Below are 18,936 nucleotides of genomic sequence, written 5' to 3'. Positions count from 1 at the left end.
CTGAAGTAAAGTGTCACAGGAGTTCCATGACTGTCAATCTATGGTGAATTCAACCATGGTATATATTCTACATATACACATAGCTCTGCATGCACAGTCACTGCTCTGACTGCACCATTGGTCATTATTGATTAAATGAAAGAGCTTTTACCTGCTAACCACAGGCGATTTCAAATACAGCCTTACTCTTCAAATACTATATCACTGTGTTTAAAATATATTTATGAGTTAATAATGGTACAGATTTTTCCAATTTGCCTGCACTAAGGCAAAAATAACTGTGGTTTTGTTATTTTGGAAGTTGTTACATGTCCAAGCATCAATTCTTTTACACTGGAACATGGAAGATGGAGAATAGTGAATGGATCACATTATGAGTATAAAACAAAAGTAGTCTTCAGCTGTGATCCGGGGTATTATGGTCTGGGACCAGCATCTATCGAGTGTCTTGCTAATGGTACCTGGAGTTGGAGAAACGAGCGGCCTTACTGCCAAAGTGAGTACATCTTGTATCTGCATCTGCTCTACAGACTTCAGATAAAAATATTTTGTTTGGCTGAATTAGAAATTAACTGATCAAATATTGGAATCAGCTAATTAGAAAAATGTTTCCTGGCTGGAATTCCTGGGTATCCTAAAGGTTATTATTTACAAATACAATCCATTAAGTTTAGTGACAAAGAAATACTTGTAATCTCACTTCTGGATTTTAGAGCTCCCTAAATCTATAAAGAATAAATAATAAAGAATATTTTCATATATATTTTTCTAGGTCAGTAATGGTGTATAGTCTAGAAAAATGCGAAAACTTTGTATCCTGTTTGCACACTTCATAAATAAAATAATCTCTGCTTTCAGCTGGTTACCAGATAGTGTGCAAGACCACATCATTTCCACCATAAGCTGGTATCCCGATAACTGGCAATAGCTATTTCTCTAAAAAATAAGTAATGAAAATTTAGATACTTTAACAAGATAAATATGTGGCTGAAGTTACACCTCCCTACCCCTACCCCTACCCTGTGAAAAAAAAGGTTTCTTTACGTATTTAAATTCAGGCATCTGTTTTGCAAAATTGGGAGGTTCGGGGTATACTTTGAAGCCCCAAAATTCTTCCTCTTTCTGAAAGACCACATGACCTAACACTCTGATAGGATGGGATATGACTTTTGTTTTGGTATGTGCATCTAAAGGGTTTATTGGCATGTATGTGTATAAGCCCACGCGTATCTAAAAAGCAGAAAAAAACGTGTAGATAAGCCACATAACTGCGGGTTAGAATGTATTTAGAATTTATTGAGACTAATTAAAAGAGAAAATGAAAAATGGAATTCTAAAGACAGAATAATTATATTGGAAGTTAACCTTAATTTTAAGTTCTCTAATAACCTACTGGAAATTTCATTTATAATTCAGAAGACTTCTGAAAGTGAATTGCACAATTTTACTTCTGCTAGTATTAAAATGTGGATATGTCCATATCCACCTCTCTCTGTATATAGATATTTTATAAACTGTATGTATGTATTCATAACCCTTTTTTCTTTGAAAGACAAACATTTTTCACTATGTTTTGGGAACTTTTGTTTGCACTATTACCACTTTTTTTTTTTAGCATGAAGTGCACTAGCTGCTTTCACCTTTCAATAATCCACCATCTTGTTTACTAATAATAAAGTTATTTTTACTAATTCCTAAAAGAAAATTATTAAAGAAGAATTATGATTTTGAATTAAAAGATGCTTTGAATTATAAATAAATAGCAAGGAATTCCATGCACATCTTTCACTCGTTATAAAAATGTATTGTGTGAATGCTAGGGCAACAATTCCATAATTAACTAGAAGAAAAAAATCACATCTTCCCAAAGAAACATAAAGGTAATTTTTAAAATGGCAACAGTTATGATATTCCAATAGTAATAAAAAATAATTGATAAGACAAAGATGATTAAATTGCCTTTAATAATATTCTGATTGGTGGGGGGAGTTAATTTCACGGGGGCAATTTTAATTGGTCATCCCCCCTCTTTCCTATGTATTATTTCTGGGGAAGTAACAGTCTTTGTATGCTGAGTTTTGAATCTGTTTTTTCTACAGAGCAAAATACTTCAAGCTGTGAAATTTATTTATCTGTTTGACTGGTTGATAAGTATTACTGTATGTGTGTTTGTGAAACTCAGCTATACATTTGTGTTCTGTTTTTGTTTTGCCATAAAGTTATTTCTTGTGGAGAGCTTCCTACACCTCCAAATGGGAATAAGATTGGAACTCAAATCACATACGGATCTACAGCTATATTTACTTGTGACTCAGGATACATGCTAGTTGGCTCTGCAGTGAGGGAATGTCTGTCTTCTGGACTCTGGAGTGGAATTGAGACCAGATGTTTAGGTATGGATGCTACTACCGTGGCTTGCCTATTTTCTTTCTCTTTAGAGACAAAAGTAAGCAAAGCGAATCAGCTTGTCTGCTTCTCTCAGCACAGACACTGCAGAGAGTTCTCCGTTTTAAAAACGTTTGTGGCTGGGTTCTCAGTGGTTATGTTATAGAATTAATCTGTACATTGAAAAAGATACAGAAATAATAATAATAATAATAAAAAAGTTTGCATTAACTTTCTGGACCATTACAACCTTATTTCTGAGAGAAAATTGCTATCCAGCCACAATTTATAGAATCTGACACTCTTTAGTTGTGCATGTTTAGGCATCTTCACTTACTTATTTAAAATAGTCAGACTCCTGTCCCTGAACTGTTTGTGAATAAAATGGATGTGTGATTTCAGGGAAACAATTTCAGGGCTTCTTTTTGCTTCATTATTGTCATGTGTATCTTGATCTGTCTTATTGTGATAAATGTAGAGTCATTGATTTTTATCTCTATATGCAATTAATATTTTAGTTTCCACTCAAACCAAAGCTATGATAGTGGTCTAATTTTAGAACACAATATGAAAGTCATGTACCTTGTCATTTGTGGAGGCATCAGAATATAAAAGAATATCCATAAACTGAGACTTTTGGAAGAATTTAAACTAGTATATACATAAAATGCAGGGATTTATTACAATAGCTCTTTGTGCAGATTGCCATTTACCTTTTTAGACTATTCTCCATCCCAAATAATATTTCTTCTGTAATATAATGTTCTTTGGTGCAAATCTTCACTTAAGCTTAATTTGGATGACTCATGAATGAACAGAAGTGTTGCTTAGCAAGTTAAAAGTCTGAAGCTGGAATGTTTCCTAACATGTAGATCAGGAGAAAGAGACAGACTTTATGTTTCACTTTTAATATGAAAACCATTTAGCAAAGGAGGGGAAAAAAAGAATGATCTTCATGTAGATTTTCTTTTTCTTCTAAGTTGTCAGAAATGTTAAGACAAACTGTTTCTAAAATCTAAATTTTGGGGCAACATATTATGTGTATAATCTTTTTTATTATTATTATTTTTACTGGTTTGCCTACAAAGTTTACAACTATTGAAGTTTGGAGAAATGTAAAAATTTTTGTCACAGAACTATTAATATAAAATCAGCCAAACTATCTGCTATATATGAATAAGACTTCAGAAAAATACTTGCATTTAAGAATTTGCCAAAATAAGTTTACGCGAAGTGAAGATCCACACGGAATGAATTGAATTTCTCCTACATTTGCCTGTGGAAATAAAAGTGTAATATGAGTTTAATAGTAGTAATAGGTTGCATAAGCTTCACTTGAAATGTAAAAGAAGACCCTGAAGTAATCAATTTTCAGCTGCAACAAAAAATTTTTTAGTTCTCAGGTGAAACTGGTTATTATTAAGTTCATATACTATAATGTCCAGTAACAATACACAGTTAAGAAAATATATTAAAACAACTCTGTGATAGAGAGAAGAACGGTAATCTAGAAGAATACCTTTCATATCAGACTAGTAGGGCTACACTAAGTCTTCACATGTATTATCTTCAAAGCTTTAATGATGGCAAATTGCTGAAGAGTGCATGAATAGAAGTTTTACTTACAGAAATAGAATGTAGTAGAAAAGCTAATGATGAATCAAATTTATAAAGGGAGAGAGTGATGGCTACCATAATTGCTCTTGCAGCAACACCGCTGTGCTTACATCATGGTGCAGGAATGAGCTTTGTAGAAAGATTCAGACTAACTCAGTTCAATCCTTGATTCTTCAACAAATAATTTGAGACTTAAGATAGAGGGATGGGTTCAGCTTATGACAAATCAGAAGACAGAAATTTGTTTAAGAAGGTTGAGAAAAAATGTCGGAAGATGGAAGAAATGCAGGAAATTAAAGAAATGGTAGAATGTGGGAGAAAGGAAATAAAATACAGCAGGAAGATCTGCAGAGATCTACAGTAATGAGCTGAGAAATACATTTTTGTGCAGCTTATGAATAAATTCTGGTGTTTGTTTTCAATCACTGAAAAACAGTGAGACAATACTTAAATTTCACTTTCTACGTCTAAAGCTCTTCTGCTCACAGCCGTGAAACATTTTTATCATTTACCGTAGAGCTTTTCCACTATTGCTTGTTAAAAAATGCAGTTATGCTTGGACTCAAATGGCTACCAGTGTATTTCTATTTTAAGCATTGAAGATGCCCTTAGGAGTACGCTTAGGTGACACTAAAGAAATCATACAGGACAAAATAATAACCTTTATTAAGTGTTTTGTTTAAAAATACAGTTATTTTTTGAAAAGTGCTACTTGCATTTTGTTTAATCGTGTTAGAAAACTCAATTTTCATTCCAGTTATGTGTAGTTTGAAAAATTTACAGAAGGTGGAATAAATAAGACTATAAGTATCAGCAAGAGAACCTAAAACTAGTTATTGTTGAACCTAATTAGATATAGAAGAGAATTAGAACATAGATAAGCTTTAAATCACCACAAATATTTACTAAAATCCAAATTGTATTATAACACAAATGAAATTCCATGGCATTATGGACAGTAGTGCATTATTTTAATGACAACTGTATCAGAATATGTTGATAGTTTTTACAGCTCTTTTGACTTTCTATTTCTGCTTCTTTTACTACAATGAGAAATATAGTACTTTAGAGCTACTCAGTCTTAGGACACAGTAAATGGCAAAGAGAATTAGGACATTTAACACAACTGCTCTCCTTTCTGAACATCACCCTAAACAACAGTGAAGTACTGTGTGAGTATCATATTCATGTAATTATCTTAGTTTGATCTTTCATTGAATATAGAGGGAAATTGAGTTCCAGATTAGCATTCTTTTTACCCATACCTGGTGAGAAGAAACCAATTTTTTCAAACTGAAAAAAAATAAGCAAAGCACAAGTACAGATAGCTCCTGAAATAATTCTGTTGTTTAAGTTTTAAATATAAATACATGATACATACAAGATTTTATAGTGAAAAAATAAGCAAAAAAAAGAATCACGTAAGTCTTTTCAATTAAAATCACAGTCAAAGACAAAAACTATGAGTGTTTTTTCTCCAAGGTTACAGACTGAGTCTGGCAATTTATTATGCTCAATCTTTTTCTATACTGAAAACATTAAAACAGTTTCTGGGGTAAAGTATATGTAATAAATCCTGGAGAAATATTCAGAATCAGAATAGATTTGTATTGAACATCTTATTCATAAAAAGAGACTGACAAATCTGTATGCTTTTTATAAACTTTCCTCAGAGAAAAACATTTAAATATTCAATGAAGAAATTAATTGTTCTGTTTCTCTATGAAAATGTGACATTTATATTATTTTATTTTTTATTACATTGATTTTATTTGATCTAATTTACTGACATGAGTAACAACGATGATTAAAACATGTTTTCACATCTATAAAAAAGTTTGGAGGATTATTTATTTATGTTAATGTCTGTAATCAGCTTTTTATTAAACCGAGCATTTCCCAGGGCAGAAATAGTAGGGTCTACTCTGTTAACTCCATATTACTTTCAGATTTTTTAACTGATATGTGAATGATGAATAAAATTTCCCAACCTTTTCCTAAGGTTTCTGCCACACAAATTTTTTTCTCTTTCTTCACTGGCACCATTTTTAAACTTTTTCTTAACTGTTTAATCATTTGTCTGCATTAACAAAGAATCCAGCAGGAAGTTGTAGACATGAGACAGATAGTTCATTCTGAATTCTCTTTGTCTGCATTACATATGGTTCAGAGAATTTTCCTTGGACAGTATCTAGCTGGTCTAGTCCTCTGGGCTAAATGTCATCATTACTCATATGGTTCTAAGTTGTCAAAAGGACCTGCAATAATTTTGACACCTTCAAAAAAGAGATAGAACACCTGTTTTGTGCATCTAGAGTTGAGCTTCTCGATGTGATTCCTCCGAAAGGAAGATGATTTGTTGATAGCATAGCTACTCAGCACATTTCATAGTTACAAGAAGGATCTGAACCAAATTGCTAATGTAGACACACGTGACTTGTTAGCCAAGGAATTTTTACCACAGTTTTACTCAACCTTCTCATCCTTTTTTTCCTACAAAAATACTAATTCCAAACATTAATGAGTCATTGGTGACAGCCTGCTCCTCACAGAGAAAATATGATGACATATGAGAAAAACAGTTATCTAGTGGTGCTGTACAGAGCTATGCTGTCAATGGGTAAAACGAATAGCAGACACACCAGCTGGCACAGGGCAACTACGTATAAGCTGATGGTGAGGAATATGCAGTGCATGAATCTAACAGTGCTGTGGAGAGGTGTGTGGAACAGGTAAGGATCTGCCATTTAGCAGCTCCAGTCAATTCATAACTGAAAGATAATGTGATAAGGAATGAATTTTTTTTTTCATGGGACTAGTTTATAAGATGGGTGTGCATTAGCAAATCAAAACACCGGTGGGGAATTTAAATAATCAAATTAGAAGGTATGAGAAGATATTAAACTTATGTATGTTGTGGATCAATTAAATCAGGAACTGAAAAATATATATTGACATTACATGTGATTTATATATTTGGAAGAGCAAGGTAGAGCAGTAGAGATGAAAAGTTATCTTTCATTTCTTTTATGTGAGAGGAAGGTATGCATACTCGGGAGTGAATGTACCTTTAAATTTTTGTCAGATAAGCACAAAGGAACACAGTATCTATATTTTCCCAATCAGATTTTGATCACTGAAAGGTTTCTGTGGCTATCTATTCTGTGAATTGTAGCCTTTCTGCCATTATTTTCATCTTTAAATCTTTTGGAAAGACATCCAAGCAGCTAACTTATTCCTCTTCACTGTCTTTAAACATCTTTTTTCTTCAATACTGCTGCATAATAATAACAAATAGACTTTCAAATGAGGTATATTATGTTTCACTTTTAAAGAATTATTCAGACATTTCAAGGAATTCAGCAGACAACTTCCCTCTGAAGGACATGGATTTAAAAAGATTCAAAGGAGTATAACCATTCATCCTGAACAGTTTTAGCACAGTTCAAGCTGCTGGCAAGGTAGGATCTTCTGAAACTATCAGGAGAAAGACCCCAAACCCACTTTTGTCCAGGGCTGGGCCAGTGTCGTTTCAATACTGTGATTTTATACAAGATATTGTTTGTGTACAGAAAGACGTTAAAAAAAAAAAAAGCCTCAGACAAAATGCCAGCGCTGTAGAGAAGAAAGAAATTCTAGCAAATACTTCCCTCTTCAGCTGAGGTTGTCTTGACAGATTAATTAACTTTGTTGAATAATAACCTAAATCTTTTTTTTCAGTAGTATATTGATATGTAGATTTCTTTCACTACCATGCTCATGTTTTATATTATTGACAACTTAAACAAACATAGTCACATTTTTGCCACTTAATGTAAAGATTCTGTATTCGTTTATTCTTACTTTTGCATCAGAAAAATTAACCTGCAGAAAAGAAGCATCATTTGCAGCTGAGCTTTTAAAGGTTCAGACGATAAATTATGCTCATTCTTCATTGCTAGAGCTAGATTTAGTGTCAAATTCTGTAATTTATTTGATGCTCACACGTTATTAATATCCTTCATTCCTACTTTTTGAGTAATTTTGTATCTTTATCATATTTCATGTAGTTTTTCTTCTCAGAAATGGAGAATATTAGAGTGTTTATTTCCCCCCCCCAAGTCTGCTTTTCAGCAAAACCTTCACATTTAATCTTTTCTTTGTAGCAATCACTCATTGTTTTTATAAAAGAACATCTTTTGATTCAGTATTATATATTGCACATTATATTAAGAGGCCTCAAGTAGATTCATAGAACTGCCTTATAGGTCTTTTGTATCGGTATCATAGAAAAGATGAACTACATGCAGTCTTATGATGCAGCACTAAAATAAAGACATTGACAATGAACACAACTATCCTGAAAACAGCCTAGAATAGCTTAGTCTAAAATAGTTTAGATCCTAACCTCATGTGAAGTCAGCTATTTACTCCTAGAGTGTAAGAATTATCTGCACCACCACCACCCCATCACCCCAATTATGATAATCTAATTGATGCAAATCATTGAATGGAAATTTTGCTTAACATTTGTTAATTTTATTTTAGCTTTTCTTCTATCCATAACCCCATTCTTAATGCAGTACAGTAAATGCTCTATTTGTTATGTGTTTGTATTTGGCAAAGTACCATGTACTTTTTTTTCCCTCTCATTCATTCTGATAAACTGTCCCTCTTTAAGCCAACCCAGCTGGCACTAAACACCACGCAGCCTCTCGTTCACTCCTATTCCCCCCTGGTGGGATGAGGAGGACAAAATACAACAAAAGCCTCAAGGGGTGAGACAAAGTCAGGCAGGGCACTCGCAGATTAGTTGGTCAGAGGGAAAGACAGTCTCGACTCGGGAGAAACAAAATAAATTTAATTTAAACAACAAAATCACTACCGGTTTACCAGTTGAATCAGAGTAGGACAGTGAGAAACACAAATGGATCTCGAAAACACCTTCCCCACCCCCCTCCCTTTCTCCCCAGGCTCAGCTTCTCCTCATCTCCCACAGAAGCACAGAGGGTAGGGAATGGGGTTTGCAGTCTGTTCATCCAATTTGTTTCTTCCGGTCCTTCCTCCTCAGGGGTGAAACTCCTCACAGTCCTCCCCTGCTTGAATGCGACTCCCATGGGAGTCCTGCAATAACTTCTCCAACCAGTGTGGCACAGGCTTCCTTCAGAGTCACAGCCTTCTTCAGGACCAGTCACCTGCTCCAGTGTGGGGTACTCCATGGGACATAGGATGGATTCTGCTCCACTGTTGCTCTCTAAGAGCAGCAAAGGCTCAGCCTGCCATCTCACCATGGGCCAAAGGAGTAGTGCTGCTTGGGCATGCCTTCCTCCTTTCCTCACTGACTTTGACATCCATATGGTTTTCTCTCTCATGTCCCACTCCTCTCCAAAACAAAAGAACCCCTGAAACAAGAGAACACACCCAACAATTCTTTCCCGTCTTATATCTGTTACTGCAGGAACACTGATTTGCTTGGCCTTGGCCAGAGGTGGGTGTGGCTTGGAGCCAGGGGAGCTTCTCAAAGCTTGTGACAAGATCCATGCCAGTAGGCCCTTTAAATGCTACCAAAACCCTGCCAAAGCACAAACCCAACTCATAAATGCAGATCAGAAGGACGTCATTGATCATACTGCTTGAACCACTTCCTCTATTTCCCACAAATACTATATGAATATTTTTAAATTTTTGCTTTCCTTCCAAGGTAATAAGAACAATTTTATATTTGCTTGTAGATGGTCTTAGAATCAAAATATTACATTGTGGATAAAAATTTATATTCCTTATATTCCACCGGCATTATTAAGCCTTTTATCTGTGATAAGTAAGTTTTTAATGACTTATTGTCTGTTTAAACAGAAGTATAAATAGGTAATAGAATCAGTAATTCTGAAATGCCTTCTCCTCTATTTGCAAAATAAATTTCCTGGCAAACAAGACAAATAAAAAAAAAAACCTCAGGAGACAATTTGTTGCTCAATATTTGAACCTTTGTTTTCCCAGAAGTAGTCTTACTTCTTTCTCAGCAGTCCTTTGCTTTCTAATTCCTTTTTTTTAGCATCTGTTTACAGTTTTGTGCCATAGTACTTCTGGCAGATTTTGTTTGTATTTGCAGAGAGCTCTCTCAATATGATGCCCAGTTTGCAGTATTTCAGTCCCCAGTGAAACCATTCTACCTGCAGAGCTTAGCTCCTGAGCAGTTTTGCATCTGGATTACATTCAGGAGGAATAACTCAGCTATCTCATTGCAGAAGACACTTAGCCACACCTTATGGTTATACTGAATGAAGGGTAGTTGTTAGAACAATCAGTTTTTTCATTTTATTCAGTTTCATTATACCAAATTTCACGACTAAAATGTTCCTCTTTCATAATGATCCAATTGGGGTAAATATGGCAAATTTCTCAAAAGTGAACAGACCTAAAATTATGTTCCTTTATGACTTTTCACTGTCTTTTCAAGTCATGAAATCGTATATTACTTCTTGTTTATACCAGTGTGACAAAACTGACTTCAATTACATGGGAGATAATATATATAATACAAGCATATGGGTGGAAAAAGATTTTAGGGATACAGCTGTGAGATAAAATGAAGGAATAGAGTTGATCTTTGACGCCATTGCACAATAAGTATGTCTCAATCAGAAACAAAGGCAGCTTCTCAGAAAATTATACATGTGTAATGTTTATTTTTCTCACACTACCCATCAGTAATACGAAAACTTTGACAACTTTTCACAAAAACCCTTCAAAACCCTAAACTCACTATATATATGCATCTATCTATCTATCTATATGCAAACACAAAGAAAAACATCAAGGGCTACTGAATGGCACCTCAAAAATTCTTTCCAGAGTGATAATAAGTGGAAATTAATGTCTTCATTTGTCACAAATCCCTTAACATAAGACTTTAAATGGAAGTCCTGAAAAACAACAGCAGAGTTTGTCGTGAATCTACCAGGATATGCAGTAACGAATGTGAGTATAACTTTAACGCATAATGAACACTTCAGAACTCTTCCCTCACAGATATATTAAGAGAAAAAATGACACAAGAGTAAAATTCTAACAGAGATGAGAAAAATAAACAAGTTGCTTTTAGAAGAAATACAACAAAACCAGAATAGAATGGAAGAGAAATTAAGTAATAATTACTCTTCTATTACTCTTCTATATATGGATGTGGATGGTGGTGAGTTTTTTGTTAATCTGGGGTTTGTGCGGGTTTTTTTTTTTTTCCTTCCTCATCCTTTTTTTCTTGGTATTAAAGTAGTGATAGCAACTATTGTAGTGAAAGATCTTTATTTCCTCTGAGGGAGACCATCTCTGCGGATGTGTGAAATAGAGTGGGAAAATAAAACAAACAAAGAAAAAAACTTCTGGAAAATATTAATGAGTCTCTGACTTTATTGCAGCCTGGGGAATTTATTCAGCTACAAGAATTAGTGGAAATTTTGGTAATGTTCTCAGAGGTCCTCTAAACAGGAAGTACATATACCATTACATACACTTCCAGTAGCAAACAGACTGAACTGCTTGCCACATGCACCTACATGACAGATGGTATTTTGAAAATGAAACAAATAGGGCTGAACCCATAGTTGTGTTTTTTGTTTGGGTTGTTTTTGGGGGGAAGGGGAGTAATGTTTGGTTTGAATTTTTTTTATATCTCTAAGTCAGACAAAACTTCCCCTGGAAAGCAGAGTGAAAACTGGAGACAAATCCTACCAATCGCAAATGATTTTTATTTGTTTTAAAAATAGTGATGAAAAATGTGTCACAAGTCTGGCATATCCTATTTTAAAATTATGTTTAATTTCTTAAGTGTCAAAATAGGTTGGTCTAGAATTCTGTTATGATAGAACTATAGTTTTGTTATTCTTCATATGTTCAGACTTTTTTACACAGGGATATGCTCTACCATTTAAAAGATAGACACTTCTTTATTAATAGTGATTAGTTCTCAGTTAACCATGCAATATAGTTAGTACTCTGAAGATGTAACTGTGTTATACAGAGTGGGAGGAAATAATCAAAGCAGAGGGATTAGAAGCAGTAGAATAATAGAACAGCCCAAGTTGGAAGGAAGCTCAACAGATCATCTGGTTCAACCTTTCATGAGAAATGGAGCTGAGATGGGACTATCTAGCACCCTGTCCAGTCACATCTAGAAAACTTCCACTAATGGGGACTCCATCACATCCCTGGGGATTTTGTTCCTGTGAGTTTGTTCTTACTGTAAATAAAGCTCTTTCTTATGTTAAGAAGAATCCTCTCACAGTGCAGCTTGTACCCACTGTCTCTGGCCCTCTCCATGTGACTCCTTGTGAAGAGAGAGAGCTTCTGACTTCTTCGTGGCCACCCTTTAAATACTGGAATACTGTGATGAGATGCCCCCTGAGCATTGTCTTCTTCAGGGACTAACACCTTCAGCCTTTCCTCATATGGTAGGCTCTCCTGCCTTTTGAATATTTTCATGGCCCTCCTTTGGACCCTCTCCAGTCTGCCTGCATCTTTGTTTGGCGGTGGAGACAAGAATGGAAACTGTACTCCAGGTGCAGCCTGACAAGTACTGGGGAAGCAGGATGATTGTCTCTATCTGCTAGTAATTCCCCTGCACATGCAGCCCAAGATATGATTTGTGTTTGTTGCTGTAGTGTTGCCCTAACACCCATGTTAACTTGCTGTCCAACAGACCCCCAGGTCCCTTTCAGCTAGTCTGCTCCCCAGCCACACACATACTAGCCTGTGCTGGGCTAATTGGTTATTCCTTCCCAGGTGCAAGACCTTGCGCTTGTCTTTGTTAAACTTCATACACTTCTTGATAGCCCACTCCTCCAGCCTGTTGAAGTCTCTGTGTGATAGGGCTCTCCGTCCTGAACAGGGCCACTTCAATACCCATACCCATTTTGGTGTCATCAGCAAACTTGGCGAGAGTATGTTCAATCCCATCATCCAGATCATTTATGAAGATGTTTTTGACCTGCTCAGGAGACTGGTTAACAGAGTCTGGGGAGAGAATCCTGAAGGGCAAAGGAGTCCAGGAAGGCTGGACATTCTTCAAGAAGGAAATCTTCAAGACACAGAAGCAGGACGTGCCAGTGTGCTGTAAGATGAGCTTGGGGGAAGAAGACGGCATGGCTGAACAGAGAACTTTGTCTGGAAGTGAGGAAGACGACAGTTTACAGACTTGGAAGAAGGGGCTAGCCATTCAGGAAGACTGCCATGGGATCTGGAGAGGCTGGATCAATGGGCTGAGGCCAATTGTATGAAGTTCAACAAGGCCAAGTGCCAAGTCCTGCACTTTGGTCACAACAACCTTCTGCAGTGTTACAGGCTTGGGGAAGAATAGCTTGAATACTACGTTCAGCTTTGAGTCCCTCACTACAAGAAGGACATTTAAGTGCTGGAGCGTGACCATAGACATGCAAGTCTAAAGAGCAAGTCTCATGAGGGGTGGCTGAGGGAACTGGGGGTTTTTAGCCTGGAGAAAAGGAGGCTCGGGGGAGACCTTATTGCTGTCTACAATTACCTGAAAGGAGGTTGTAGTGAGGTGGGGATCAGCCTCTTGTCCCAAGTAACAAGAAATAAGATGAGAGCAAATAGCCTCAGGTTGCACCAGGGGAGTTTTAGGTTAGATATTAGGAAAAATTTCTTCACCAAAAGGGTTGCCAAGCATTGAAAGAGGCTGCCCAGGGAAGTGATTGAGTACCATCCCTGGAGGTATTCAAAGGACGTGCAGATGCGAAGCTGAGGAACATGATTTTGCGGTGACTTAGTAGAGTTAGGTTAATGACTGGACTTGATGATCTTAAAGGTGTCTTCCAATCAAAATGATTCTATGATTCTATGTTGAACGGTGTGGAACCCAGTACTGATCCTTCAGGAATCCTGCTTGTGATAGGCTGTCAAACTGATTAAAAACCATCAGTCACCACCTCTGAGTTTGGCCTGTTAGCCAGTTCCCTACCCATCTTGCAAACCACCCAACCAATCTATACCTTGCCACTTTGTCCAGGAGAAGGCTGTGGAAAACACTGTCAAATGCTTTGCTGAAGTCCAGGTAAACAACATCCACTGTTCTCTCCTTGTCAACAGAAGATGTCAAAGAAAGTCAAGAAGAAGAAAGAAAAAACAAACTCAAAAGTGAAAAGAATTCAAAACCAGGGTCTGAGAGGCTTATGACAATGAGAATAAATAATCTGATATGATGGTAATTTTAAGTGATTTTAAATTTTCTCAAGGTAGACAGAGACATTAATGCAAGATATACAGACGATTAACAATGATTTTTTCACTTGTTGCAGTTGTGTGTTTTTTGTAAAATCCACATATGGTTGCAGAAACTGCAATGTGGCCTTAGTCACCTGATGTGTTAGATTACTTCAGTTTTATTCCCTCTGCACAGGAACCAGGTCAAAACCTTTCTGGAGATGTATTCTGTTTCCACTCTCCTGCCATAAAGCAACACTAAATTCTTAATTAAGAACCAGGACAAATATTGTAATTAAAAGTGATTAGCAAATTATTTCCTTGATCTTGGTCTGAATTGCTACAAACTGTCTGGTTGAACTTCTGTTAGAAACGGACCTTTTCCAGCTCAGTTAGTTCTGTTTATCATCACAAATGTGATAGGACAGTCTGCTACATACTGAACAGATTATGACTTTTCTGGGGAATTAAGAAGTACTCTGAAAAAAAAATTATATCTATGTATACATTCATTCATGTGCACATTTTATAAACTTGTATTATGCCATCTTATCCCAGAAAACATGAAACAAATTTCATCTGCGACACCTGGTCTTATGTAACACTGAAGGAAATGCAGGGGGGACAAAAAGGGGAATATACCCTTGAACAGTTCCAGATTTGGACTCCTGTTCCTTACACATAAATCAAATTGCCCGTATCAATTTAATCTGTGTCAAGGTTCATGTATTACCTATACTGTAAATTCTGAAAGTTTTATCATGATTCATGTGACAAAATCCTATACAAGGCTTAAGTTGCCAGACACAAATTATAAGAAAATCTCAGCTTTGTGATTTTTTTTTAATAGCAGTTTTTTAGCCCTGAAAGAATGAGGCAAATGCTAAAAATTATATCAGAATATTACAAACACTTAGAAGTTCAAAGGAAAAAAAAAAATCCAAACTATATTCCTTCTAAATGTCTGACCTTACTAGCAATGCCATGCTTTGGTGAGTTGTTTGTGGCAGGTGGGTTAAGGAGAAGTAGAGGAGAAAAGGAAAACAGAGGAGTTTGTGTGGGTGGTGATATTATTTTTCACTGAAGCACTAGCTGAAACACTGCTCATTTTTCTTGCTTGCCTTACCTGTTTTTGAGTTCTCTGCCATATGTCATAGTCTCCATAAGGTCAAGCTTTCTCAGTTGATTTGCTGTTACCACATTATTTGTTGAATCACAGTGCCCATTTTCCAGAGTTAATTAGAAAAACGGTAACAAATGACCCATGGTTCATTCTTTCTCCAAGCCTCTCTCTGGACTAAATGACTGTTTGTAATGCATCTTTCTTTCTTTCTTTCTTTCCTTCTTCCTTTCTTCCTTTCTTTCTTTTCTTTATTTTTAATTATCTTTGAAAAATCTAGCTGGTCACTGTGGTATTCCAGAGCTTATAGTCAATGGTCAAGTAATTGGAGAAAATTATGGATATCGAGACACAGTTGTATACCAGTGCAGTCCTGGTTTTCGTTTGATTGGTTCTTCTGTACGAATATGTCAACAGGATCACAACTGGTCTGGTCAACTTCCATCCTGTGTGCGTAAGTAAGCATGGCAACACATACTAATTTATATTATAGGAATATCAATGTCAGACAAGATGAGGAGTGACTTTGCAACTTTGTATTCATTTTTCCAAAAAGAAAAATTTTTTTCAATTTAATCCTTGAAAGTATGTGGCCATCTAAAATCTGTGGTTCATTTATCACGCAAAGTTTAATGCTGTCACTTAAAATTTCCATTGCCTCTTTTGGCTACTAAATACATGTCATTCATATATGAACATGAAACTTCTTCAAAAATCAATAGGACTTAGGCACCCAGGTATTCAAGTTTGAAAATTGTTTTATGTCCCGTAGTGGCCTCCAGTGCAGCAGTTAAATAAGTAGATACTCTTAAATTACACTGTCAGCACTGATGACTAAAATGTTTCCTTCAACAAACTTACATTTTTTAATTTTTACTTCTCACAGAGATATTATTTTGTTTTATGGGTTTTGGCTCTTCTAGCATTAGTTTTGTGTTTTGGTAATTAAGCTCTTTTTGTGTGGGAAGCGTGTCTACATATCACATGAAATACCATTAAGTAATAACAGAAAGTGCTGTATTCCATTTAGGAAAATTTGAGATGTCTCGAAGGATTCTCTAGCAAATTACAACCATGTTTCAGTAATTTGGATTCAGTAATATCAGTGTATTGGAAATGTATTAGTCCACCTCCAAATATTCTATTTTTATAGCTACACTTTGTAGCAGAAACCATCTGAATGATGAATCATAATACACATAACGTAATGTTAATTCATTACCCTTACTGATCACACTTTACTTTGTTTTACATAGAACTAGTTATACGTAACACTACTACAATAATTGTATTTCTTAATTTTGTTTCTACTTTATGATATAGAAATAGATCATTACTTCTTTATATTATGTATCACACCAACACGCTTCTTTATAGGTAACTATTAAGGCAGTAAATTTAGAAACTGTTAATCAAAAATTTCTAAATTTAGAATGGTTGATATCAATGTTAGAACTGAAAAAAATAGCTTTGGATATGTTAAGAGCACAGAAAATAGACATATTTTCTTCCTCTAATCAAAAGGAAGCTGCTTGTTTGAATACAGAAGGATGTGCAGCACTTCAGAAAAGGACATGAGACTCAAAAAAGCTTAGACTTGCAAAAGACTGCTATAAACAGCAGCTGTCTCAAACTTTTTGTGACAGATATTTAAGAACAGCTCCACTTCAGATCAAAGGTTCAAATGAAGTGTAGAAAAATAGTCTCACATTTCTTTATTTAATTAACTTTACATGTTTTAATTGAACTTTTGAGATAGCTGTTGTGAAATCTCCACTTTTGAATTCAGCAGGCTTTTTGCTTATATGGTGGGTAAGTGTATTATTAATGTTGTGTATTACTGTTGTAGAGGCAGAGGTATTATCCAAAATTTTATGCAAAGTTCACACTTCTGTTTTCACAAGAATAATTTTCGTTGTTATTATGTGTACATTTAAAAATATTTCTGTAGGCTGAATGCATACCCATTTCTAATACCAGCAATATAATAATAATATATTTAATTAAAATAACTCGGTGATATTAAGAGAACACACAGAATTTAACTTAGATTCATAGAGTACACTGTGAGTTATCTGTATGCTATACCAATTCTTAAGGACCATTTTGACTTTTTTGATGTTGCTAAAAATTCTATTTTATTTAGATTATATGAATAGGTTTCTTTGAGGGTTATCATGATAGGTTTATTCTACATGAAGAAAGAAAACATATTTGTCAGATCTAACAAAATTAATTTAGAAATATAACTAAGTTGCTAACATGATAAAACATTGAGATTTAAATAATTTATTCCATTTTTTTTCATTTTAAATTACTGATGAACATTTTTAGTCATCAACAACTAGAGTTTGTTAAAATTGAAAAGAAAATATTTATACCTTATTGACTTATTTTGGGAAAATGAATTTGTATTTTATTTTCCTTACTGTTTTTACATCTGATCTTTGTGGGCACAGAAAAGGAACTTCACGTTCTGTAATCAGCTTTTGTATAGATACAAGAAAAGGTTCACAAAAACTTCACTAAGTACGTAGGCCTTAAAGATGGAACAGAGCGAGTCGATACTAAGGCACATTTGTGAGTGATAATACCTGATGAACCGAAGCACTGAAATATTTCCTTTCAATTTCAGATTATATGTAATGAGAACCAAGTGCTTGCTTTCATGTCGATCCTTTAGAGAAGCTTTTCTGTTCACCTTGATTACTGCACAGCAAATTCTATTCAGTTTATTTAAATATTTAAACAAGTGCTTGAACATTTCACTAAAGTATGTCTGAGTTTTTATTCAGTTCAGGAAAGTGTGAACCTTTCATGGAAAGTATCAACGTCTTATAACATCAAAACTTTAAATATACTGTTATATAATAATTATCTATTATATTTTAAATCATGAAAAGTGGTAACAGCACGCTCGCTTTGGGTTTGTTTTTTTTCTTCTTTGTTTTGTGCTATGTTAGCCGTTAGCTGTGGTCATCCTGGCAGTCCTATTTATGGAAGAACAAGTGGAAATGGTTTCAACTTCAATGATGTTGTGACATTCTCATGTAATACTGGATATGTTATGCAAGGACCAACCAAAGCACAGTGTCAGGCTAATAGGCAGTGGAGCCACCCACCTCCAATATGCAAAGGTAAGAATGCAACCCTTTACGGATTGCAAACTTAGTTGGAAAACAGAGGTTGAAAAATAAACTGAAGGTAAAGGGACACTGTCAATATAAAATGATGTCTCTCTTACTAAAGACGACATTTAGAATCACATGATTCTGTGATTTTCCAGTTAGGGTTGCTCTACACACAGGTTGCCAGGATAACTATTGCAGAGAAACTTTCTAATGTGTCTGCAGTTTGTACTGATTTTTAAAATTGTTTTCTACAGGTTCCTTAAGCAAAATTATGCAGAGATAATTAAGAGCTTAAATCCTGGAATAATGTTCTCTGCGTTTTTAGCCAACATAGTTCTAACAGGTGCATAAGAAAGCATACTTTTTTTTCTTTTTGCATTTCCATTGATCTGACTGTTCATCTTGACTTCTTAGATTCTTTTTTAATTTCCGTGCATAACCCATTTGGGTTGTTTCTCAGCACTTCTGGTTATTATACTTAAAATTCTT

At 35.2% G+C, this 18,936-nt stretch overlaps 1 protein-coding gene across 1 annotated transcript in view; it reads left to right on the top strand.

Annotated features, from left to right (window-relative positions):
* Positions 1 to 301: 301 nt before the first annotated feature.
* The window catches only part of LOC104492372 (CUB and sushi domain-containing protein 3-like), a gene marked incomplete at both ends in the record, with an annotated part of 61,463 nt that continues 42,828 nt past the window's right edge, over positions 302 to 18,936 (top strand). The window contains 4 exons of the mRNA XM_010134925.1: positions 302 to 496; positions 2,220 to 2,393; positions 15,597 to 15,770; positions 18,280 to 18,453. Of these exons, the coding sequence (XP_010133227.1) occupies positions 302 to 496; positions 2,220 to 2,393; positions 15,597 to 15,770; positions 18,280 to 18,453 (717 nt within the window). The remainder of the gene's footprint in view (positions 497 to 2,219; positions 2,394 to 15,596; positions 15,771 to 18,279; positions 18,454 to 18,936) is intronic.

Source organism: Buceros rhinoceros, unplaced genomic scaffold (assembly GCF_000710305.1).
Source record: "Buceros rhinoceros silvestris isolate BGI_N320 unplaced genomic scaffold, ASM71030v1 scaffold4024, whole genome shotgun sequence".
In the NCBI taxonomy this organism is placed as follows: domain Eukaryota; kingdom Metazoa; phylum Chordata; class Aves; order Bucerotiformes; family Bucerotidae; genus Buceros; species Buceros rhinoceros.
The sequence above is the reverse complement of the archived record's forward strand: the minus strand, read 5'-3'. Positions and strand labels throughout refer to the sequence as shown.